The 25,828-nt window shown below is 33.2% G+C and overlaps 1 protein-coding gene across 1 annotated transcript in view; it reads right to left on the bottom strand.

Annotated features, from left to right (window-relative positions):
* Positions 1–25,828, bottom strand: part of LOC127562069 (centrosomal protein CEP57L1-like) — a 53,309-nt gene that overhangs the window by 10,794 nt on the left and 16,687 nt on the right. Inside the window, exon 2 of the mRNA XM_051997505.1 lies at positions 619–769. Within this exon, the coding sequence (XP_051853465.1) occupies positions 619–766 (148 nt within the window). The 5' untranslated portion in view covers positions 767–769. The remainder of the gene's footprint in view (positions 1–618; positions 770–25,828) is intronic.

Raw genomic sequence — 25,828 nt, 5'->3', positions numbered from 1 at the left:
ATCCTCCAGAATGGTGATTAACCACTGTGATTAACCAATAAGAAGGCTGGAAGATGGATTATATTACACCTTTCCCATAGCAGCAAAACATGGAGCTTGTTTCTAATACAAACAGATTGAACCTTTTCTACCAGCACTTTTCTAATTCTATTCAAACTCTCCCATTTCAATATCTGGGGGTCTTAATATTTCTTATTTATTAAACAATATTTTAAGATATCCAAAATAGTAATCAGTTTGAAAAGTGTCAGAAATAGCGTAATGAAGGATAGAGAAAATCTATCAGCTCATTAAAAAAAATTAAATCACTGTCAAAATACATTGGTTTACAATAATAAACCAAGCATTTCTCATAATGTTTTTACATTAAACTTCTGAAACTTTTAGTTTAATCCTATCACAGAAAAATGATTCATTGTTTATTATTAGTTATTATTATTTAAAAACACAAATGCAATACTGTAAAAATATTGAATAACATAATTTTGGGAGATTCAACTTTTTGTTCCCAAATTTTATAAAAAGCTTGTATTTTTTAAGAAATAAGTTTATAAGCTATTACAATTCAAGAAATAAGACATTATAATATTATAAAGGAAGAATTACATTATCTCTTACCATGGCTGTTTGGAGTAGAAAGGGGTTGTAACTTCTTAGGTAGTTGATCTTGAGGTACTGCTCCACAATATGCAAATGAAGGGTTAGTTATTTTATCTGGAGGTTTACGATAGCTTCCTATCACACTGTGCTTAAATTCAGCATTCATTATCTAAAAAAGGAATAGACAAGAATATATGATCATTCTTGAATAACATTTAAGAATTCAGTAAAGATGTTATGTTGGATTTCTAATTACTATAGCTATGCTAGAATCAACTGATTTAAAAGGGATTTCTAAATTTGAAATATTTCATAAAAAATATTTTTTGGCAATCTCTTCTCTAGTTTCTTGTAACAGTACTTTCTTGGTTCTCCTATATGTCTGAGATCATCTTCTCAGTCTCATTTGCTCCATCTTCTATCATCTTATACCCATTACTGTTCTTTTTTTCTCTAAAATCTGTGTTGTTTTATCTCCTTATCTCTTACAGATTTAGTTATTTCTATAGAGGATTTTGAGATCTATATCCAATCTAGTTTCTCTCTTAAGTTCCAATCCCATATCACAAACTGCCTATTAGACATTTTAAATCAGATGTCCAATAGGTATAACTCAAATTTAACCTATCATACTAACAAGCTCCAGACCAATCATCTCAACAGAATAGTCTTCATTCCTTGAAAGATATTCTTTTGTTCAAAGAGAGGAAAAAATACAATTGCAACATCAGATTAGCTGCAATCTATACACCCATTTTTTTTCATTGTTTTCTTCTTTTCTGGTTACATGTGTACATTAATTTTTTAAAATAATACATTTATGAATCACGCTGGAGAAAAACCTGAAAAAAAAAGGAAAAAGCAAAAGAGAAAAAAAGGCAGAAGAAAAAGATATGTATATAGCATGTATTGATTTACATTCGGTCTTTATAGTTATCTATTTGGATGCAGATAGTGTTTTCTATCCAAAATTTATTGGGATTACCTTAGATCACTGAATCACTAAGAAGAACAGAGTCTTTTATAGTTGATCATTACACAATCTTGATGTTATTTTGTACAATGTATTCCTGGTTCTGTTTGTTTCAGTTCAACATCAATTCATATACACCTTTTCTTTAAAGGTGAATGAAGTTTAAAACAGTAATAAGCAAGTAACTAAGAATACTTTGGGCTTGTGTTAACTAACTAGGAATAGAACAAACAATACATTGTTTTTAGTTTCAACAGCTTTTTGAATAGGAAAAGAATCAAGTTCACAACTCTAATTTTAGAATTGTTCTCCACACATACACCTAACACTTAAACATTTTAAATGATATATGATAGATAATCATATGAAATAACTTGCATAAATAAATATTTTAATAAATATGACATAAAATTAAACAACATAAAATTTTAAAAAATTAAAGTTTGTTTTTTTTTTTTTTTTTAAATAGCAAAACTAAAATGTATTCCTGTTAAGGACCATGCCTAAATGCACTGCGAGGGGCAGGTTAATTCTCCGAAAGCCTCCACAGCTATGAACATCTGAAGGAGTTGCAAAGCAGCCTTTACTGACACAGGTGTTGCTTGTGGACTGGGAAAATAATTTGGAGACAGAGAGAAGAGGAGAGAGGTCAGACAATGCAATGACCTCTCAGTGGGGAGGTCCAAGAACAGCAACAGCCTCTCAGTCTCCTTGAATCACCATCATCCTCTCACAAGAAGAGAAGAAAAAGTCTACCAGAAGTAAAGCAAAGTTAATGAAAAAATTACATATTGTGTTTCCAACATATTCCTGCTTTTAGTACTTTTCATTAGGGATTTCTAACTATGCAACTTACGAGGAGACAATGTCAGAGGAAAAAAGGGAAAGATAGATGGTACTTGACAAAAAGGGACAATCCCGTTCGATTAGGAGAACTTGCAGATAAAAGACACAAAGGGAAAAAGTAGCAAAGGGAAAAAAGTAGATGTCTCCCTTCATATAGAAACATTTGATTTAGTCCTGTGGCTCTGATGTGATCTGTTCTTCTCCAGCTCAGGTCACTTATAGAAATTTCCTACAAAATTGGTTTCTAACAACTTCAATTTACTTTGCCAATATTTCAAACCTCATGTCTTTTCAAATTTTTAATCTTTTAAATCAGGGAATTCATAATTTAGCTATCACTATATCAATTATATCCATCACCTATATCACCTATTTTTTTTATTGGATACTTTATAGGTTTTTTGACACTGTTTTCTTGGTTCTCCTGTCTGAAAGCTCTTTACTGGATTATCTTCTATATCCCATTCCCATATAGCACCATTGTCAAACCCCAAGATTCATTCCTGGGCTCTCTTCTCTTTTCTGTCTATATTCTCTCTCATCATTACATCATCAATTCTCATGGGTTCAAATGATAACATATATGCAGATGACTACCACATCTAGATCAAAGATTCTTAAACAGTGGGTTGAGACTCCATATGGTCATGTAACTGAATGTGGGAGTTAAGAAATTCTGATTTGTTATCAATAAATGTTTGATTTGTATACCTATTTTATATACCCATATACCCAGGGTCACATAAAAATTTCTTGGGTAAAAAGGAGTTGTGAATGGAAAAAATTTAACAAGTCCTGATCTAGATAGCGTAGTTTTTCTTCGTCTGAGCTATAGTCCCACATCAATGATTGACCACTGAACTTTTAAAATGGATGTCTCAAAGAGATTTCATATTTTTCATGTATATTTTTCATATACAAAAAAAATTCTCTCTCTTTATCTTCCCACTACTTTTCTGAACAGCTTCTTTCTGTTGAGACTGAGACCACTATACTTCTAACCATCTACATGTGAAATCATCTATGGCCCTTCACTCTCATTCTTACCTTACATGTCCAATCAATCACTTTATCTTGGTTGTTTTGAGGCAAAGGGGTTAAGTGACTTGCCCAGTGCCACACAACTAGTAATTGTTTTAGATTGGATTTGAACTCTGGTCTCCTGACCACAAGATTTAGTGCTATATTCACTGTGCTATCTAGCTGTCCCAGTTACTTGTATCTTATTAAATTCTAATATCACAACATTTCTCCATTTATTCCCTTTTCTACATTCATATATACACCAGACTAGTTCATTCAAGCTCTTATCACATCTTGCCTGTTCTACTGCAAAAGCCTATATATTTGTCTTACTTTCAAGTCTCTTCCTTTTCTAACTCATCTTGATATAGATGCAAAAGTGATATTATTAAGGCACAGATTTGACCATGTCACCTCTCAGTTCAAAAATAAACTCAAATTATAGAGTAGATGTTTTCCAAAGGTACAACCTCGAGCATAGTCATATGGATTTTACATTGAAGTATTTCCTAGGGGTGATGAAGTCCTCTGGATGTTCCCGTTTGTAAATGATACTGTTAGCTGAAGAAATAAGTGAAAACTAAAGAGTCTGATATGATTTATGCTGGAAAGAGTAAGTAGATGAAGATTGTTTTGATCAGGGTATTACATGCAGTAAAATGGACAGAATATATGACAAGTTAAGGCCAGAATTAAACAGAAGAGGAAAAGGCTGGACTGCCTCCAGGAAATTGTAAAGATCCTTAATGACTCCCACTCTGCATCTTCTTTTAGAAATTAAGGTCAAGCTCTTTAATACCAGTATTTTATTAGTGGTGTTATATGGCTGTGTGACATGAAACATAACTTAACTAAAAATGTCTTGCCTTCTTGGGCTTAAGGACCAAAATCTTCAAATACTCAGAAAAACCTGGAAAGTAAGATCAAGTTCTAACATCTTGTGTGCAATTTAATTTGACAGAAGACAGATGAAGAAAGATACCACAAGCTGTGTTTGAACTCTATTATTTCAGTGCTGAAACAAAACTGGACTATTTGTACAGTTCCCCAATTTAATCTTGCTCACTTGTTTGACCATGCCTGAAAGAAATTCTCAAATCTTTACCAATTATCAGAAGGGTTCTTTTTCTTCAAGACTTTTTAATGTCCAAGTCTCATACCTCTGACAGATTTTCCGGCCACTACAAGCAATCTTTACCTTATTATACTGTTTAATTATTCCTATGCGGTTATTATATTTCAATCTACTGTACAGTAATTGTGTTGTATTCTCCATAAGACTATATGTTCCTTTGTAACAGCTGTACACAGTAGGTACATAATAACTATTTATTGAAATAGGTACAAATGTCCTTGGGATATTTTTCTAGAATGAATTTCTTGAAAATTCTTCACTTCTATCTATATCTATATCTATCTATCCATCTATCTATCTATCTATCTACACAGAAAAAGAGAGAGGGTATCATCATTTCTCCAGTTTCTCAGGCTTACAACATATCACAAATCTTCCCTCACGTCCTTTCTCCAAAAATGTGCCAAATTCTGTCATTTCTACCATCATAACATTTCTAGTATAAATCTGCTTAACTGCCACTGTCACTACTAGTAGGATACAGGGACTGATCACCTCATATTTGAACTATTACAATAATCTCCCTGCTTCAAATCTCTCCCCACTCCAATTCATCTTCCATTTGGCCGTCAAATTGACCTCTCTCAGTCCCCCACCCTAAGTGATCAACTCCATTGTTTCTCTTTTACGTTTAGGATCAAATACAAAATCCTATATAAGTACTCAAAGCCCTTTATAATCCATTTTCCCTTTACTAGTCTTTTTACACCTTATACTCCCTCTTATACTCTGCAACTCAATAGTATCACCTTGTACCATAAGTTACTTCATCTCCTGAATCCAAACATTATCACTGGCAAACTCCATGTCTGGAATGCTCTCCCAAGTTAAAAACTGCCTTTCACAGAAAGTCTTTCTCAATTACCCTTCATGTTACTACCTTATTTCTGTTGATTAGTGCCTATTTATTCTGTATGGAGCTTGTTTTAACATAGTTTTTTGCATAGTCTTTCTTATTAGAGTGTGGATTTCTCAAGAGCAAAAGCTATTTCTTCCCTTTCTTTATATCTCCAGTACTTAGTAGATTGCATTTAGCAGATACTTAAATGTTTATTGACCAACTTCTTAATTCCCATATTTACATGGAAGAAAATATTTAGACCTTACTGCTTATTCAATTTATTTGAACTGGGCTTTTTTCATCAGTGTTTCATCAGGATTTAAGAGTAAAAATAAAACAAAACAAACCTTATAGATTGCTTAGAGCAAGCCCTACTACTTTAGTGACAAAAAATTGAGGTCCAGAGGAGTAAAAAGCTTTGTCCACATAAGTAGTAAGTGCTAAGAGTAAATAATAAAGTCAAATATCCTACTTTTTTCAATATGTGATAGAACACTTAAATTTTTTCTACTTGCAACCCCTTTTTGTCTGAAAATATTTTATGTGATCCTGAGTATGTAGGTATATAAAATAGGTATACAAATCAAACAATAAATCATAATTTTGCACCCCCCCCCACACACACATTCAATTACAAGATTCAGAGTGATAGAAGGCCTTATGGAATAGTTATCTAGATAAGTACTATCCTCCTGGTTATCAAGGCTTACAACCTAAATGTTATCTTTGATTTCTCTCTGACATCCATTCAACACAGGTAATTTGTTGCCAAACTATTGTTATTTGTCACAAAATCTCTCATATAAGATACCTCTCCATTCACAAAGCTATCATCCTGGTGCAGGTTCTTAACACCTCATGACTAGGCAGTAGCCTTTTGGATAGTCTTCAAGTTCACGTGCATTCTCCGCTCAGACATCTAAATGTTACCTACTCCCCTTGCTCAATAATCTAGAGAAAGATGAAAAATTCAGATGTAAAGTTCAGATGATTTTATGGGATAATGAGAAGAAAAATAAGAAAAGACTATAGAAATAGTCTAAGAATCCTAGAAGGAATTTTAGAAATTGACAGGGAGGGGCAGCTAGGTGGTGCAGTGGATAGAGTACCAGTCCTGGAGTCAGAAAAACCTGAGTTCAAATCTGGCCTCAGACACTTAATACCTCCTAGCTGTGTGACCCCTGGGCAAGTCACTTAACTCCAATTGCCTCCGGGGGGACGAGGGGGCAGGGTGGAATAATTGACAAGGAAAAGAAACACACAAAAGCATAAATCTGTTTTGGGATCTTTGTATACCTACTCTATATTTACTATAGAAAAGATTCTTAAATGGTAGGGGTCACATAACTAAATGTGGGGGTTATCTATGATTGATTATCAGTAAATTTTTTATTTCTATACCTATGTTATACACCCATATGCCCTGGGTCACACAAAAATTTCTTGAGCAAAAAGGAGTCGTTAAGTAGAAAAAGTGTAAAAAGTCCTGTACCATAGATACTGAAATCTTTAGACAAAAAGCTTATTCCCTTTTCTAAAACATGATCTTACCTGACCACCAATAATAATAATAATAATAATAATAGCAACAGTTTATATTTACATGGCACTTTATGGTTACAAAATACTTCATATGAATTATTCATTTTTAGCCCTAAAACAATCAGATGATCTAGCTAGTGCATTATCCCCATTTTCATGATAAGGCAATTAGAACTGCCAGGCTTCTCTAACATTACCTAGAAAATAAGTAGAAGATCCAGAATTCAAATAAAGGGCTTTTGGACCCAAGTTCAGTGCTCTTTCCTCTACACTGGCTGCCTCCCATAGTTCCAAGTACAAATAACTGTTTGTGAGTGACATTAGAAGAGGCTTTTAAAAAATTACTGAAAAGTACAATGATGATGTATGCAATAAAAACTTTGGAGATACATACACTATATTTATATAACTAAATAAAAAGCTAATGAACATTTTTTTTTTTATTCATAGTGATAAAATAGTTTGCACCTTCTCTCTCCACCCTTCCCTTCAGCAAAAGTTCTGACTATACAGTTTGTTCTTCTTTAGCAGAAGCAAGTACATCTAGTAAGTGATTAACTAACTGGTGAGTCCACTGCCAGGGTAGAAATAATAGAGCATCTGTTGAAAAATCTGTACAGCAAGAGTAAGAAAAAAATCAGAATCTAACCATATCCAAAAAAAATTTGGGCATCGAACTAGAAAAAAACATGATTTGATAGGAAATGCCACCGACATTATAAAATTTTATAAAGATATTTATAACCAAATTAGAACTAAAAAAGAATATTTTGGGTGAAAAGCATTGATTTTTCAAATTTAAATTAATTTATTTAACAATGGTTTAATAGGTTTTAAAATTTTATAATCATTTAGAATAAACCCTATGGATTTAAATAAAATTAAATCTTAACAATGATATTCTATTATGAACTTTCTGTCTTCGGACAGTCCCATGGGAGCCGACCTCCCAGCCTCTCACCTTCTCAAGGGATGGGAAAGAGGGAGGGGCCGAGAGCTCAAAATGGGACCGGGTACTAGAAGTTCCAAACTTTACACTGAAATAATTTCTTTAAATTCTTCAAGAGTTCCATGATATCGGTGAGATGTGACTCACTGCTAGGAATATTTTCATCAGTAGTACAGACTGTAATACACAGCCATTTTCATTCCATATAATTCTTTTTCACATTATCCCACAGAATCTCCAAAAAGAATTTGTATATTTTTTTGTGAATACCAGTGTAATATATGGACTATGCATACTCTGTGATCTCTCACTCTTACTACAAAATACAAAACTTGCCCACCTTCTCTTTTGGTCACATATTTTTGTCAACAAATATAATTTGAATGTAATTTTTGGAAATATGCCATAGTCTACTTGTGACCGCTATGTATTTCTTCAATGATTGTAGCTTGCCCACAACTTTGATTCTTTGAGGTCTGTGGTACTCAATGATTTGTAATTGAGTAGTATCACTCTAGTCAGTCACAAATGATACTGTGGCTAATTGAATCAAGCCCAAGAATACCAATGTAAACTATGATTACTGAAAAGACAAGGCTAACAATGCACACAAGAAAAATTAAATAAATGAGAAATGTCTACTGTCTGGTTGATAAAATACAGTTGGAAACACAGCAATTAGAAAGTTAATGCCCAGGTAAGAAGATGATGAGGGCTTACACCAGGATGGTAGGCAGGTAAGGGAAAAGAAAGGAATATATTTGAGAAATAATATGAAAAATCAAGTTTTGAAAACAGATTGGCTAAGTGTAGTTAAAATGAGTAGTCCAAGATGAAACAGGTTGTAGCTGAGTAACTGGGAGCATGGTGACATCCTTCTAGAAACAGGAAATTTGGGAAGAAGAGAAGGATTTGTTGAGAGCTTTGTCTTGGAAAAGAGAAAGATCATCTCTTAATGAGACAGCAGAAGAAAATGGTGGGAGAAATTAAGGCTGGGGTTTGACAAACTGTTACTGGCAATCGAACAAGAGGGTGAGGGATTTATGTAGAAGATAAGAAGAGTTAAATTGACTTACCACAGTGTCAATAAAGGAAAGAAAGGAGAATACAAACAATACAAAAGTGATAGCCTGAGAAAGAATTGGGAGATGGAGCGACTAGTAGTCACAATAAGTGAGAATAGTGTTAAAGGGATCTAAGATATAAAAAAGGGATAAGATTATAAGCAGATAAAAGGAATTTCATGGTTCACAAACATGTAAGAGGAATATTTCTGGAAGGCACCAAAATCAAGGATATGATTTATTAGTAGTTAACAAGTTAGTAGGTGGGGTGGAGGAGGTCATGGGAATGGAGTAAACTGAAGAATTGGGAAGTTCAGTATATCTAGCCAGTTCTGATAAAACAAAATATACGTATTCCCCAAAAGTACTATGCTATGCAAAACTGCTCAATAAGAACCACAGTAATTATGGGGGGAATGGTGTTAGAGACTCAATGCTTAAAAACGTGACCAGTGACATTTAAAAAAAGGACAGAAACTTAATAAAAATGGTAGCAGTTTTATATTTGTTAAATAGTTAGGGAAAAAAAAAAACCTATAATAAAGAAAGGTTGCCTCTGTAGGCTACCATTTATCCAGTGTCCCAGGCTGCAAAATCAAATGGAAGATCATGGCAGATCAAGGGAAGTACAGATCAAACCTTCTTCAGTTATGGCTCCTACTGCACCAGAAGATATACCACAACACTGATACATTGTTGGTGGAATTGTGAATACATACAGTCATTCTGGAGAGCAATTTGGAACTATGCTCAAAAAGTTATCAAACTGTGCATACCCTTTGATCCCGTAGTGTTACTACTGGGCTTATATCCCAAAGAGATCTTAAAGAAGGGAAAGGGACCTGTATGTGCAAGAATGTTTGTGGCCACCCTCTTTGTAGTGGCCAGAAACTGGAAACTGAGTGGATGTCTCTCAATTGGAGAATGGCTGAATAAATTGTGGTATGTGAATGTTATGGAATATTATTGTTCTGTAAGAAATGACCAACAGGATGATTTCAGAAAGGCCTAGAGAGATTTACATGAAGTGATGCCGAGTGAAATGAGCAGGACCAGAAGATCATTATGTACTTCAACAACAATACTATATGATGATCAATTCTGACGGACGTGGCTCTCTTCAACAATGAGATGAACCAAATCAGTTTCAATAGAGCACTAATGAATTGAACCAGCTACACCCAGCGAAAGAATTCTGGGAAATGAGTATGAACCACTACATAGAATTCCCAATCCCTCTATTTTTGTCCGCCTGTATTTTTGATTTCCTTCACAGGTTAATTGTACACTATTTCAAAGTCTGATTCTTTTTGTACAGCAAAATAATTGTATGGACATGTATACATATATTGTATGTATATATCTTGTAAAAAAAAAGTAAAAAAAATTACTATGTATATATCTTGTAAATATATATATATATGTGTGTGTGTGTGTGTGTGTGTATGTGTGTGTGTGTATATATGTATACATACCATAAATATGGCATTTTACCTTGAAAAAAACCCTAGAGTTTGCATGTGGAAGAGAGCCAGAAAGAAGTTTTGCAAGTTACTATGAAGTGGTACAGTTTTCTGAATTCTCTCACTGTTTCTCAGGGAAGAAATGGATCAGAAGCAATCTTGAAATTCAAGTTAGGTCAAAATATTTATCAGTTACAATGGAACAAAATCACATTTTTAAAACATGTTATAACAGAACTGACAGTATTTTAAGTCTCTCAATATGGGTGGAGAGAAAGACTTTGAGCTAGGACTGTACTCACTGAGGAAATGAAGAGAACATGTTGAGGAACCTATAGATTACAACCACCAAGATCTGAATTGGAAGATAAATTTGAATAGTGTGAATCCCAAAGCAACAGAGGTTGCTAAATGATGGTGGTAGAGGGTCCAGAAGTGGCTATGGAGAATAAAGAGTACATCTAACTCTTTCACCACAACTGGTGATCTAGGTGAGGGATGGAGGGAGGGAGTCAAATCACTACAGGAAAAAGATGGCTATGGATAAAATGCATTAGAAGAGAGACAAAAGATAGAAATGAACATAATGGAAAGGGTATACAGATCTGGAGAAGGACTTGGGGCGAGGACGACAACAGGGAATAGGTTTGAGAGGGTGATGGGAATAAGAGAATGAGGTTCTTGTAAGGAAAGTAGGGTATACTTTATTTATTTATTTAAATAATTATAACTTTTTATTGACAGAACCCATGCCTGGGTAATTTTTTTTTTACAACATTATCCCTTGCACTCACTTCTGTTCCGACTTTTCCCCTCCCTCCCTCCAACCCCTTCCCCAGATGGCAAGCAGTCCTATACATGTTAAATATGTCACAGTATATCCTAGATACAATATATATGTGCAGAACCAAACAATTCTCTTGTTGCACAGGAAGAATTGGATTCAGAAGGTAAAAATAATCCAGGAGGAAAAACCAAAATGCAAACAGTTTACATTCATTTCCCAGTGTTCTTTCTTTGGGTGTAGCTGCTTCTGTCCATTGTTGATCAATTGAAACTAAGTTAGATCTTCTCTTTGTCAAAAAAAATCCACTTCTATCAGAATACATCCTCATACAGTACCGTTGTCGAAGTATATAATTATCTCCTGGTTCTGCTCATTTCACTTAGCATCAGTTCATGTAAGTCTCTCCAAGCATCTCTGTATTCATCCTGCTAGTCATTTTTTACAGAACAATAATCCATAACATTCACATACCACAATTTACCCAACCATTTTCCAATTGATGGGCATCCATTCATTTTCCAGTTTTTAGCCACTACAAATAGGACTGCCACAAATATTTTGGCACATACAGGTCCCTCCCTTTCCCTTCTTTAGTATTTCTTTGGGGTATAAGCCCAGTAGAAACACTGCTGGATCAAAGGGTATGCACAGTTTGATAACTTTTTGAGTATAGTTCCAAATTGCTCTCCAGAATGGTTAGATCCATTCACAAGTCCACCATAAATGCATCAGTGTCCAAGTTTTCGCACATCCCCTCCAACATTCATCATTATCTTTTCCTGTCATCTTAGTCAATCTGACAAGTGTGTAGTGGTATCTCAGAGTGTCTTAATTTGTATTTCTCTGATCAATAATGATTTGGAACACCTTTTCATTTGAATAAAAATAGTTCCAATTTCATCATCTGAAAACTGTATATTCATATCCATTTATCAACTGAAGAATGGCTTGATTTCTTATACAGTCAGTTCTCTATATATTTTGGAAATGAGGCCTTTATCAGAACCTTTAACTGTAAAAATGTTTTCCCAGTTTATTGCTTCCCTTGTAATCTTGTCTTCATTAGTTTTGTTTGTACAAAAGCTTTTTAACTTGATATAATCAAAATTTTCTATTTTGTGATCAATAATGATCACTAGTTCTTCTTTGGTTACAAATTCCTTCCTCCTCCACAAGTCTGAGAGGTAAAAACTATCCTATTCTTCTAATTTATTTATAATTTCATTCTTTATGCCTAAATCATGAACCCATTTTGATCTTATCTTGGTATATGGTGTTAAGTGTGCGTCAATACTAATTTCCATACTGACATACTAATTTCCAATTTTCCCAGCAGTTTTTGTCAAATAGTGAATTCTTATCCCCAAAGTTGGAGTCTTTGGGCTTGTCAAACACTAGATTGCTATAGTTATTGACTATTTTGTCCTGTGAATCTATTTCACTGATCAACTAGTCTATTTCTTAGCCAATACCAAATGGTTTTGGTGACTGCTGCTTTATAATATAGTTTTAGATCTGATACAGCTAAGCCACCTTCATTTCATTTTTTTTCCCTTAGTTCCCTTGAAATTCTTGTTCTTTTGTTCTTCCAGATGAATTCTGTTGTTATTTTTTCTAGGTCATTAAAATAGTTTCTTGAAAGTCTGATTGGTATAGCACTAAATAAATAGATTAGTTTAGGTAGTATTGTGATCTTTATTATATTCACTGGGCCTATCCAAGAGCACTTAATATTTTTCCAATTGTTTAGATATGACTTTATTTGTGTGAAAGTGTTTTGTAGTTTTGCTCATATAGTTCCTGACTTTCCTTTGGCAGATAGATTCCCAAATATTTTATACTATCAACAGTTATTTTAAATGGAATTTCTCTTTGTGTCTCTTGTTGTTGGATTTTATTAGCAATGTATAAAAATGCTGAGGATTTATGTGGATTTATTTTGTATCCTGCAACTTTGCTAAAGTTGTGGATTATTTTTAATAGCTTTTTAATAGAATCTCTGGGATTCTCTAAGTCTACCATCATATAATCTGCAAAGACTGATAATTGGGTTTCCTCATTACCTACTCTAATTTCTTTAATCTCTTTTTTATCTCTTATTGCCGAAGCTAGCATTTCTAATACGATAATGTACAGTAATGGTGATAGTGGGAAACCTTATTTCACTCATGATTTTATTGGGAATGGGTACACACCATTACATATGATGCTTACTGATGGTTTTAAATAAATGCTACTGACTATTTAAGGAAAAGTCCATTTATTCCTATGTTCTCTAGTGTTTTTAATAGGAATGGGTGTTGGATTTTATCAAATGCTTTTTCTGCATTTATTGAGATGATCATATGATTTTTGTTAATTTGGTTATTGATATAGTCAATTATGCTAATAGTTTTCCTAATATTGAACCACCCCTCCATTCCTGGTATAAATCCTACTTGGTCATGGTGTATTATCCTGGAGACGATTTTCTGTAATCTTTTTGCTACTATTTTATTTAAGATTTTTGCATCACTGTTCACTAGGGAGATTGGTCTATAATTTTCTTTCTCTGTGTTCATTCTACCTGGTTTAGGTATCAGTACCATGTCTGTGTCATAAAAATTATTTGGTAGGATTCCTTCAATCCCTATTTTTTCAAGTAGTTTATATAGCATTGGAGTTAATTGTTCTTTAAATGTATGGTAGAATTTCCATGTAAATCCATCTGGTCCTGGGGATTTTTTTCTTACAAAGTTGATTAATAGCTTCTTCTATTTCTTTTTCTAAAATGGGACTGTTTAACCAATTTATTCTTCCTCTGTTAATCTGGGCAAGCTATATTTTTGAAGGTATTCATCCATTTCATTTAAGTTATCAAATTTATTGCCATAAAATTGGGCAAAGTAACTCCTAATTATTGCTCTAATTTCCTCTTCATTAGTGGAAAGTTCTCCCTTTTCGTTTTTAAGACTAACAATTTGATTTTCCTCTTTTCTCTTCCTAATCAAATTTATCAAGGGTTTATCTATTTTGTTGGTTTTTTCATAAAACCAACTCAGTTTCAATAATTCTTTTTTACTTTCAATTTTATTAATCTCTCCTTTTATTTTTAGAATTTCTAGTTTAGTGTTTGATTGGGGGGTTTTAATTTGCTCTTTTTCTAGCTTTTTTAGTTGCAATCCTAATTCACTGATTTTCTCTTTATTTCATGCAAGTAGGCCTCTAGAGATATAAAATTTCCTTTTGTTATTACTTTTGCTGCAAAAATTTGGCATTTTGGTATTTCGTCTCATTATTGTCATTCTCTTGGGTGAAATTATTTTGTCTATGAATTTGCTGCTTCACCCAATCATTCTTTAAGATGAGATTATTTAGTTTCCAATTACTTTTAGTCTATTTTCCCTTGGCTTTTTATTGAATGTAATTTTTATTGCATCATGATCTGAAAAGGACACATTTACTATTTCTGCCTTTCTGCATTTGAATTTGAGGTCTTTATATCCTAATATCTGGTCAATTTTTGTATAGGTTCCATTAACTGAAGAAAAGAAAATGTATTCTTTTCTATCTCCATTTAGTTTTCTCCAAAGACCTATCACACTTAACTTTCCCAGTATTCTATTTGCCTCTTTAACTTCTTTCTTATTTACTTTGTGGTTTGATTTATCTAGTTCTGAGAGTGCAAGATTGAGATCTCCCCCTATTATAGTTTTGCTGTCTATTTCTTCTTACAGCTCTCTTAACTTCTCCTTTAAGAATTTAGAAGCTACACTACTTGGTGCATATATATTTAATATTGATATTGCTTCATTATCTATGCTACCCTTTAGCAAGATATAGTTTCCTTCCTTAACTCTTTTAATTAGATCAATTTTTGCTTTTGATTGCTCTGAGATCAGGATGACTACCACTGTTTTTTTTACTTCACCTGAAGCATAGTAGATTCTGCTCCAGTCTTTTACATTTACTCTGTATGTATGACCCTGCTTCAAGTATGTTTTCTGTAAACAACATAATGTAGGATTCTTGCAGTCCACTATCTGTCTCTGCTTTATGAGGGAGTTTACCCCATTCACATTTATGGTTAAAATTACTAATTCTATATTTCTTGCCATCTTCTTATCCCAGATTATGCTTTTCCTCTTTCCTTTTCCCCTTACCCCCCTCCCCAGAATTAAACTTGTGAGTACCACTTGCCTTACACAGCCCTCCCTCTTTAGGATCCCTCCCCTCCTCAGAGTCCCTCTCCTTTTCCTAAACCTTTCCCTTACTATTTCTGTATTCCCTTCTATTTAGCCTACTCCTTCTCTTTTTCACTTTTCCCCTCCCACTTTTCAAGGAGGTGGGAGAAATTTCTCTGTAAACCAAATATGTCTAATATTTTCTCTTTGAGCCCAATCTGATGAGAATAAGATTCACACTATGTTCATCCCCCTCCCTTCTTTCCCTCAGATATAATGGATTTGCTTTGCCTCTTCATGAGATGTAGTACCTCCACTTTTCCCTTTTTCTGATACAATTTCCTTTCCACCTCTAGATTCTTTTTTATAACAGTAAAACCAAATCATATATGTACTCTTTATGTATACTCATAACAGAAATATAGTTCCCAAGATTGTTTACCTTTTTATATTTCTCTTGAGTCCTATATTTGGAGGTTAAACTTTTTGTTTAGTTCTGGTTTTTTCATCAGAAATAGATGGAATTCATCAATTTCATTGAATGTCTACCTTCTTCCCTGGAAGAAAATGCTCAGTTTGGCTGGATAAGTTATTCTTGGCTGCATAACAAGTTCCTTAGCCTTTCAGAATATCAGATTCCAGGCCCTTTGATCCTTTAATGTGGATGCTGCTACATCCTGAGTAATCCTTTTTGTGGCTTCTCTGTATTTGAATTGTTTTGTTTTATTTTTTTCTAGCTGCTTATAGTATTTTTTCCTTGGTCTGATAGTTCTGGAATTTAGCCACAATATTTCTTGGAGTTTTAATTTTGGGATCTCTTTCAGTAGGTGATCAATGAATTCTTTCAATGTCTATTTTACCTTATTTCTATAACATGTGGGCAGTTCTCTTTGATGATTTCCTGAAAAATAGTGTGTAGGCTCTTTTTTTCATCATGATTTTCATCTCTCCTAGATCTATTTTCCAAGTCTGTTGTTTTCCCAAGTAAGTATTTAACCTTTTTTAAAAATTTTTTTCATTTTTTTGGTTTTGCTTGACTGATTCTTGGTGTCATTCATTTCCATTTGTTCAATTCTGATTTTTAATGAATTATTTTCTTCATTTACTTTTTTATTTCTTTTTGTAATTATCCAATTAAGTTTTTAAATGAGTTTTGTTCTATGAAATTTTTTTTTCCACTTTACCAATTTTATTTTTTAGGGAACTGTTTTTATTTTCCAATTCACTAATTCTGATTTTCAGGGAGTTGATTTCTTTATCCACTCTATCTTTTAATGAGTAACATGACTTATCCAAACCTTCTTGCAAAGCTTCTCTTTCTTTTCCCCATTTTTCTTCTAGCTCTTTTAAAAGAGCCTTTTTAATTTCTTCTATGAGAGCCTTATATGGTGGGGACCAGGTTATATCCCCATTTGGGGCTTTATCTGTAAACAATTTGCTTTTAGTCTTCTCAGGGTTTGAAGTCTGCTCTCTTCCAGTATAAAAGCTATTTATAGTTAGAGCTCATTTTGCCTTTTTACTTATTTTGGGAAAAAAAAAACAAACAAAAAAAAACTACAGTTTGCTTTTGGGACAGTGTGGTGTTACCAAGCTTCCTCCACAGACAACAGGAAGTAGCAGTAAAGCAGCAGTGGGGCAGCAATGGCTGAGTAGGGATCAGCAGTTTCAGATTGGGATCATGCTGAGTGCCTCCTGGTGCTGGGTAGGTGTGGCCAGGTCGTGAGCAAAAACAGACTTTCTCTGGCAAATTTTGAGATTATCTTCTGTTGATAATGTGTTGTACTCCCAATATTCATGGGTTCTGACAGACAAGCACTAATTCCAAGGCTGTTTCATAAAAATTAGTCTGAGGGAAAAGGAGAGCTTAGACAGATAAGTGTGTCCACTCTACCATCTTGTTTCTGCCCCTCTAAATTTTTTTTAAGCACAAATCTGATCATATAAATTCCAGTATTCAAAACATTTCACAATAAATAGGTTAGATGCCCAGGACAAAATGGTCAATAACTATAGCAATCTAGTGTTTGACAAACCCAAAGATTCCAGCTTTTGAAATAAGAATTCACTATTTGACAAAAACTGCTGGGAAAATTGGAAACTAGTATAGCAGAAACTAGGCATTAATCCACATCTAACATCATATACCAAGATAAGGTCGAAATATGTACATGATCTAGACATAAAGAACAATATTATAAACATAGGATAGTTTTACCGAACAGATATGTGGAAGAGGAAGGAATTTGTGACCAAAGAAGAACTGGGGATCATTATTGATCTCAAAATAGATAATTTTGATTATATTAAGTTAAAAAGTTTTTATATAAACAAAACTAATGCAGACAAGATTAGAAGGGAAGCAATAAACTAGAAAGATATTTTTAACATTCAGAGGTCTGATAAAGGCCTCATTTCCAAAAAAAACAAAGAATTGACTCAAATTTATAAGAATTCAAGCCATTCTCCAATTGATAAATGGTCAAAGGATATGAACAGACAATTTTCAGATAAATTGAAACTATTTCTAGTTATATGAAAAGGTGCTCCAAATCACTATTGATGAGAGAAATGCAAATTAAGACAACTCTGAGATACCACTACACACATGTCAGATTGGCTAAGATTACAGGAAAAGATAATGACAAAAATCGGAGGGGATATAAGAAAACTGAGAACTAATACATTGCTGGTGGAACTGTGAATGGATCCAACCATTCTGGAGAGCAATTTGGAACTATGCTCAAAGAGTTATCAAACTGTGCATACCCTTTTGATCCAGCAGTGTTTCTACTGAGCTTATATCCCAAAGAGATCTTTAAAGAGGGAAAGAGACCCACATATGCAAAAATGTTTGTGGCAGCCCTCTTTGTAGTGGCAAGAAACTGGAAATAAAATGGATGCCCATCAATTGGAGAATGGATGAATAAATTATGGTTTATGAATGAAAATATGGTATGTGAAATTATGGTATATGAATGACCATTATTGTTCTCTAAGAATCACCAGCAGGATGATTTCAGAGAGGCCTGGAAAAACTTACATGAACTGAAGATAAGTGAAATGAGCAGAACTAGGAGATCATTATATTTAGCAACAACAAGATTATCAGATGATCAATTCTGATGGACGAGGCTCTCTTCAATAATGAGTTGATTCAAACCAGTTCCAATTGTTCAATGATGAAGAGAGCCTTCTACACCCAGATAGAAGACAGTGGGAACTGAATGTGGTTCATCACATAGCATTCTCACTCTTTTTGTTGTTGTTTGCTTGCATTTTATTTTGTTTCACTTTTTTCTTTCTTTTTTTTTTTTTTAACGGTTTTGATTTGATTTTTCTTGTGCAGCACGATAATTGTATAAATATGTAAACAAACATTGGATTTAATGTATATTTCTACCATGTTTAACATATATTGGACTACTTGACATCTAGGGGAGGGCGTGGGGGAAGAGGAGGAAAATTGGAACACAAGATTTTGCAAGGACTAATGTTGAAGAATTGGTCCATGCATGTTTTGCAAAATAAAAAGCTTTAATAAAATAAAATAAAATTCCACAATAGTTCTTGTCTCTAGGTTTATTTTTACATATATATATATATATATTTTTTTTTTTCTCTTTTTTAGCCTTTAAACACCTTCACAACCTGGACCCAACTTATCTTTTCAGCTTCATTGTATATTTTCCCCCTTTCTACACACTTAGCCTCAAGTTAGTTCTGTCTCTACTCTTCACACGCAGTAATCCATCTCACATCTCTATGATTTTGCACTGTTGTCCTGAAAGCTTGCAATATATCCCCTCTTCACTCCTGTCTCATCCTTTGTTCAAGACTCAGTTCAAACACTACCTTCTAAACTAAGCTGGATTTCCCTCTTGCTCCAGAGAGCTGGGGTTCTCCTTTCTTATCTTGCATTAAACTACTTTGTTTTTAATCTGCTTATATGTATAATTTTACATATTGTTTCCTCCAATAGAATGTCAGCTTTTTGAGAGTACAGACTGTTTCATTATTTATAGGGGACTTGACCATCTTTTAGTCTAACCCTTCACTTTACATATAGGTAACATAAGACTATGAGAAATGAAAAGTTCAAGGTTTCAAAAATGATGCCAGTGTAAGGATTAGAAGATAGACTCTTGACATCTAAGTCAGTATTCCTATCAATGTAATATACTGCCCATATGGTCATCATTTTATTCTGTTTTTTTTTTTTTCTCATGTGCCTAACTTTTGCTGTTTGTGGCTAAACTCTGGCAAAAATCAGTATCTTTTCTTAGCTCAATTAACTCAATTAATTAAACTTAGCTTTTAATGAAGTCACTAGCTATCAATTAAATAAACAATTAGAGAATAGAACAATTAATAGAGATATCATGATTGGGGGCAGGGAAGAGGGAGAAGGGAAGAGGGGGCAGGGAGTTGCTAGACAACTACATTGAATACTTAAAAAAAAAAAAAAGGAAATGACAATACACAAGCTAAAATTAAAATATTCTTGTTTAGCAAGTTTACCCAGCCAATATGATTATCAATATTCTTCAATGCATTTTCCAAAGTAGAAATATCAGAATTCTTTACTCCAGATATCCTGCTTGATAGAATCAGTATGATGTCATCTGAAAGCAGGGACATGTTTGCAGGACCTCACTCTTCAAAGAGAATCCCTTTTTAAACTTGAATTCTGAACTAGATTTCCTCTATGAAAGGGAACACACATATCTCCCTGATTTATACTTTACCTGACATTTAAAATCAGAAATCCTATTGAACAAGACAAAGAATCTCTATGATTATATTTTTCAACAAACTTTACATAATTTTTAAGTTTGACTTGGAGACATTTTATTACAAGATAGACTTTGTAAGATGTTTTGTTCTACTGATTCAAGTATTTTTTCATAATCAACAAATACAAAAAATAACATAATCTTGCATTTTCTTTATCTTTCAGACAACTGTGTGTTATCTGTTCTGCATTAGTTTCCTGTTTCTTTCTATTACTGTTATCAAGGAAATTATCAATGTGTAAATAGATCTTACAAAAATTTCTACAGAGTCAAATTTTACTGTCACTTTGTGAAATGAAGTTAATCCTGGGTTCTAAAAGTACATGAGAGGAAAACACAAGTTTTAGCTTTCTGTGCTGGAAAGGTTTTGAATAATCTATAGTGGAGAAATTCTAAATCTGAAATTAGATCTTTGTTGCTTAATTACAGAATTCTGCTCTTTCTTCAAGTTGTAACTCAAATACCACCTTCTACATGAAGTCATTCTTGTCTTCCCTTATTGTTATGTTCTGTCTCCCCCAAAAGGCCTTTTAACTACTTCATATTTAATTCCCCCCTCTTTACATTTAATACATAGATACACTCTCTTTAAAGTATGATTTCTGTATCCTTAATGTCTAGCACAGTGCTGACACATAGTAAGTACACCATTGTTGTTGATTGGGTTAATTGGAAGTTATTGAATCTATGTGGTATCATCGCCTAAACTGAAAACTACCACCTATCAACAATTATTCATTAAATGATTTCTATGTATCAGGCATACAAGTACTAAGTAATATGAAAAGAAAAAGCAAATATAAGACCTGACCTCAAGCAGTTTATATTCTAATGGATACAAATATTTTCATTCCATCAGAAATTAGGGCTGTTATTGTTTGGGTTGGCTTACACCAAAAAAACCCAACTCTTTGTGATTTGCCAACTCTGCAAACCATAGTCAAATATGTTCCAAGATAATCATGGAAAAAGGCCATCTTGCTGTCTCTAAAGGGACCTCTAGATGTATTCCACCAATAATTGAGAACATGTCATCTCACATGAATAACTTTTCCCCTTATTTGCTCTCATGCACAGTCACAAATTCATCTCCAAAGGAGTGGTTTTTAAGACAAAGATATAACTATATTCAATAACTTTAATAATCTACCTGTTATTAGAGTGGTTTTTTTTTTGTTTTGTTTTTTTTTTTTTTTGCATAACATGACAACAAACTTTCTCAGGAGCAGCAATAAGTAGTTAAGGTCATTTGATGATGAATTCTTGGGCTGTGGCAGCTCATAAAACAAAGAAAAACACAAAATGGTCTTCATTCCTCTGAGGTCTCCATTTCTCCTCACCTTCTATCTCTGTAGTAATAATAGCAAAGTGGTAGAAAAGGAGTTTCAAGATGCTAAGATTCATATAAGCTTCAAATCAACTTTAACATAGCTGTGGGTAATACTCAATAGGCCATGTGCTAATGTTTGTTGCAGAAGATGAAGAAATAGAAAAATTCAACAAAGTTCAATAAGACTCTCCAAATTAAATCAAAATATACTTTGCTATTTGATGACTTTGAAGTAAAGAGTAGGAATAAGTATGGCAAAAAATGTATTAGAATAAAGGAAGTCAAAGATTTATTAACTACACAGAAACATCATACTGACAGAACATGAATACTTTAAGAAAGAATTGGCAAGTGCAAGACTTGATAAGTGCTGAATAACACTGAAGAAGAAAAAAAAAAGATTATATTTTGACAGAGGAAATGAGTTGTTACTGATGTGGGAACTCTTCCTGAATCAGTGTCTGTATAGTCAGGCATTGACTTTTTAGAACAAATATCCAAGTTAAAAGAAATCTAAAAGAAAGAATAAAAATGAAAAATAGGGTACATGATTGAAGTAACACAATCCTGATTTAAAGGAATTTACTAATGATTAAAAATAATAACTCTGAATATAAGATATTAAGAAGACTATTATAATTTATGAAGATTTTTAACTGCTACAAATCAACAGCCACAATGAGACCAAGAACATAAAAAGTACCTGAGGTAGCAAACACCTAATATGTTAAATAGAGCAAAGTGGCAGCCAAAGTCATTGGTTAAGAATACAAACTAGTTTAGAAAATCTTAAGGAGAAAGAAAGAGCAGTATTTCTTCAAAAGGTAAATTTAAAGAACATTTAAAGAGGAACTCAATAAGCAAAATCCGCATAAGGGCACCTAAGGATAAAAATAAAAAGAGGAGAACAAATAGAAAAATTGAAAAAAATGTGAAAATATTTTTATAACAAAACTCTTGTACCATCAATAACAATATACTTGGACTTTAACGTGACTGTCCTGTACCTATAGAAAAGGCGGAAATAGTATCAAAGAGAATAATAATGGGAAACATAGTCAAATTTGATCAAATATAGGTTGCAGAGATCCATTCAGGAGACAACACACATGTGAGACCACTAGGGGAGGTATTTATAATTATTAATGCCAAAAATGGTAACAAAATATTAACATCAGGCTTTTCCATCTATATAAAATGTTTACAAGAGAGAAGAGTAGATGAATCACTATAGAAATACCAACTAAAAGTGCACACCCTACTTAAGAGTTTTAAAAAAGTTCTTTGCTCCCCAATAGACCAATCAAGTTTTCTACTTACTTTCCCAAAGATAAGAAGTGTAATTTTTTGATACCAAAAAGACAGTAGGCCATAGTACCATTTAAGAGGCATAAGGAGTCTCATTCAGAAAAGATATAATTAAAAAACAAGATGAGGTTATATATTAAGTTAGGAATTACAGAGTGATTGATGTACTGGAGTGCTACATGAAAGACATTTTAAAAGGTTCCACCTTTGCAACACAATCCCCCTTCTCTTCTCTGTCTACAGAGAATACAGGTCTTCTTCATCCATCCATATTTTCATTTCAAATTTTAAATTCCAAATTATATCCCTTTTTCCCTGCTCCCCCCACTTTCTCAGATAGTAAACAATTAGATATAGGTTATACATGTGCAATTATGTAAAACATTTCCATTTTAGACTTTGTACAATAATCAAATAAAAGAAAAAAATGAAACAGCATGTTTCAGTCTATACTCAAACAATATCAGATGTCTCTTTGGAGGCGGATAATATGCTTCATCATTAGTCCTTTGGGATTGGTTTGAATCAGTGTATTGCTGAAAATAAGTAAACCATTTGCAATTCTTCACTGTACAATATTGCTGTGACTGTGTACAGTGTTCTGGTTCTGTTAACTTCACAAGGCTTCAGTTCATGTAAATTCAAGTCTCTTTCACAATCCAATCAGTTTCCATTCAATTATCAAAGTGATCTTTATAAACGTCAGGTGTGACCATGTTACCATGTGTTCCTTCTCCCCACCTTAAAACTCCAATGGCTTTCTACTCCCACCAGAATCAACAATAAATCTTCTACTTGACTTTTAAAGCTTTTCATAATCTAGTTCCTTTCTACATTTCTTCTCTTCTTATAATTTTTACTCTCTTCAAAACACACTACCATTCATCTACATTATCCTTCTTATTACCCCCATATAATACACACCCTCTGAATTTTTACCTTTGTTCCCCAGGCCTCAAATGTTCTTTTTTCTTAATCCCTGAATTCTTTGGCTTCCTTCAAGACTTCACTAAAATCCCACATTCTTCAATAAGTCTTTCCTTGGTCTTCCCTTTGAATTTAGCTCCAGCTTACTGTATTTGCCTTTCTTCATATCTTAAGCAGTTGGCACATAGTAAGAATTTAGTAAATAACTGATGACTTAACTTGGTGACTAGAGGCCTCCAATATTTTGGATAGATTCTCTGCAGATGACCAATAAGAAAAAAGACAAGAATCTCAGAAGCTGAAAAAACATGGATGGGTAAGGTTGAAGTAAGGAAAATGATAACGTCATCAATCTAGTCAAGCCATACAGTATACTTTTTGCTGATCTTTGCACTTAATATTCCTGATGATACAAAACATCTTTAATTCTTTTCTATCTTCTAAAATAAAATAAGATGAATAAATTTAACCTTTTCTTTTTCTTTTTATTTAATTCTTATATATTTTATTTTTCATTTTTCATTTTCAAAATATATGCAAAGATCGTTTTCATCCTTGCAAAATCTTGAATTCCAAATTTTTCTCCCTCCCTTCCTCTCCTCCCTCCCCATGATGGCCCCATGACAATATATAATCCAATATATATTAAATATATACAATTCTTTTGTACATATTTCCACATTTACCATGCTGCACAAGAAAAATCAGATCAAAAAGGAAAAAATGAGAGAAAAAAAAAAGCAAGGAAACAACAACAAAAAAGATGAAAAAACTATGTTATGATCCAAATTCCTCTTTCTGGATGCAGATGGCTCTCTCTACCACAAGTCTATTGGAACTGGCCTGAATTACCTAAAATCCCATTAAAATTAAGCTTTTTATTGATGATTTATGGCCATATGAACTTTGCTTACTATATTTATCACTAATTAATACATGGATGGAGTCAGAACCTATTGTATTGGGTAAGATTATATGATTCTATATTAAGTAGTTCCAGACTGCTATGTTCTTTAGGTTCTTGTATATAATGCTTTTTCTGTCTCTTCCATAACTGCTGTCAGTGTGCCTATCCTCACTTACTAATTTGTTGTTTGTAATTCACCATGGTTAAAGAAATTACTTAATTATGCTTGTTATGATGTTACTAAAGAAGCAATAGATTGAGTAAGGACCTAAGGGACATACCACAAAACTCAACACAGTCTATGAATAATTGGGCAGATCTAATAAGAACCTTTTTTTTTCCTAGCCACGGATGATGACCTACAATCAGTTTCAAGTCAAGTACTGGTATAAAGATCCTTTTGATTATAAACAACAACCCCAATCTCACATTTTCCTTACACTCCAGGTATTCCTGGAACCTTCAAAAACTCTATAGTCAGACATTAAAATTCTGACCCACCAGTTACTTGTAAGTATATGCTACTCTTTTAAAAATTCCTAGATTTTCTATCTACATTAAATCCAGTATAATATGATAGCAAAATAAACCCTGAGATATTAAAGATTTTAAATAATCCTCAGAGAAGTTAGCTGCATTCTGGGCATGTGTTCAAATTATTCACAGATTTTTATATCCTATGGTAACTGGCCTCAAAGGAAAAATAATACTTTTTTTAAAAAATTAGTAAATCTTGACAATATAAGACTTTCAAATCAGATGTTGCATTTCTCTTCCAAGTTTGGACTCAACACTACATAAGTTTGTCAACTCATTTCTCACACATGCCAAATATATATATACATATACACATATAGAGAGAGAGAAATAAGTACACACATATACATATAAAGCTATAGTACACAACCTCTAAACACTGTCTGAAATTCAAGAATATATTTTAGAACAAATTTGGCCAGTAGTTAATAAGCAGAAAAAGTTTCTGATACATACACACACACACACACACACACACACACACACACACACACACACACACGGCATTTTAATGTTGCCAATATGAGAATGAATATTGCAGAATTATGCTTTCATCAAACTAAACAAAAATCAACAGTTGCAACCATGATCTCAGACAAAATTGCAGCAAAAATATAATTGAAAATAAATAGAAAAAATT

The sequence above is a fragment of the Antechinus flavipes genome, chromosome 4 (assembly GCF_016432865.1).
Source record: "Antechinus flavipes isolate AdamAnt ecotype Samford, QLD, Australia chromosome 4, AdamAnt_v2, whole genome shotgun sequence".
Taxonomy (NCBI): domain Eukaryota; kingdom Metazoa; phylum Chordata; class Mammalia; order Dasyuromorphia; family Dasyuridae; genus Antechinus; species Antechinus flavipes.
Note: the sequence above shows the minus strand (reverse complement) of the source record. Positions and strands in the feature narration are given on the sequence as shown.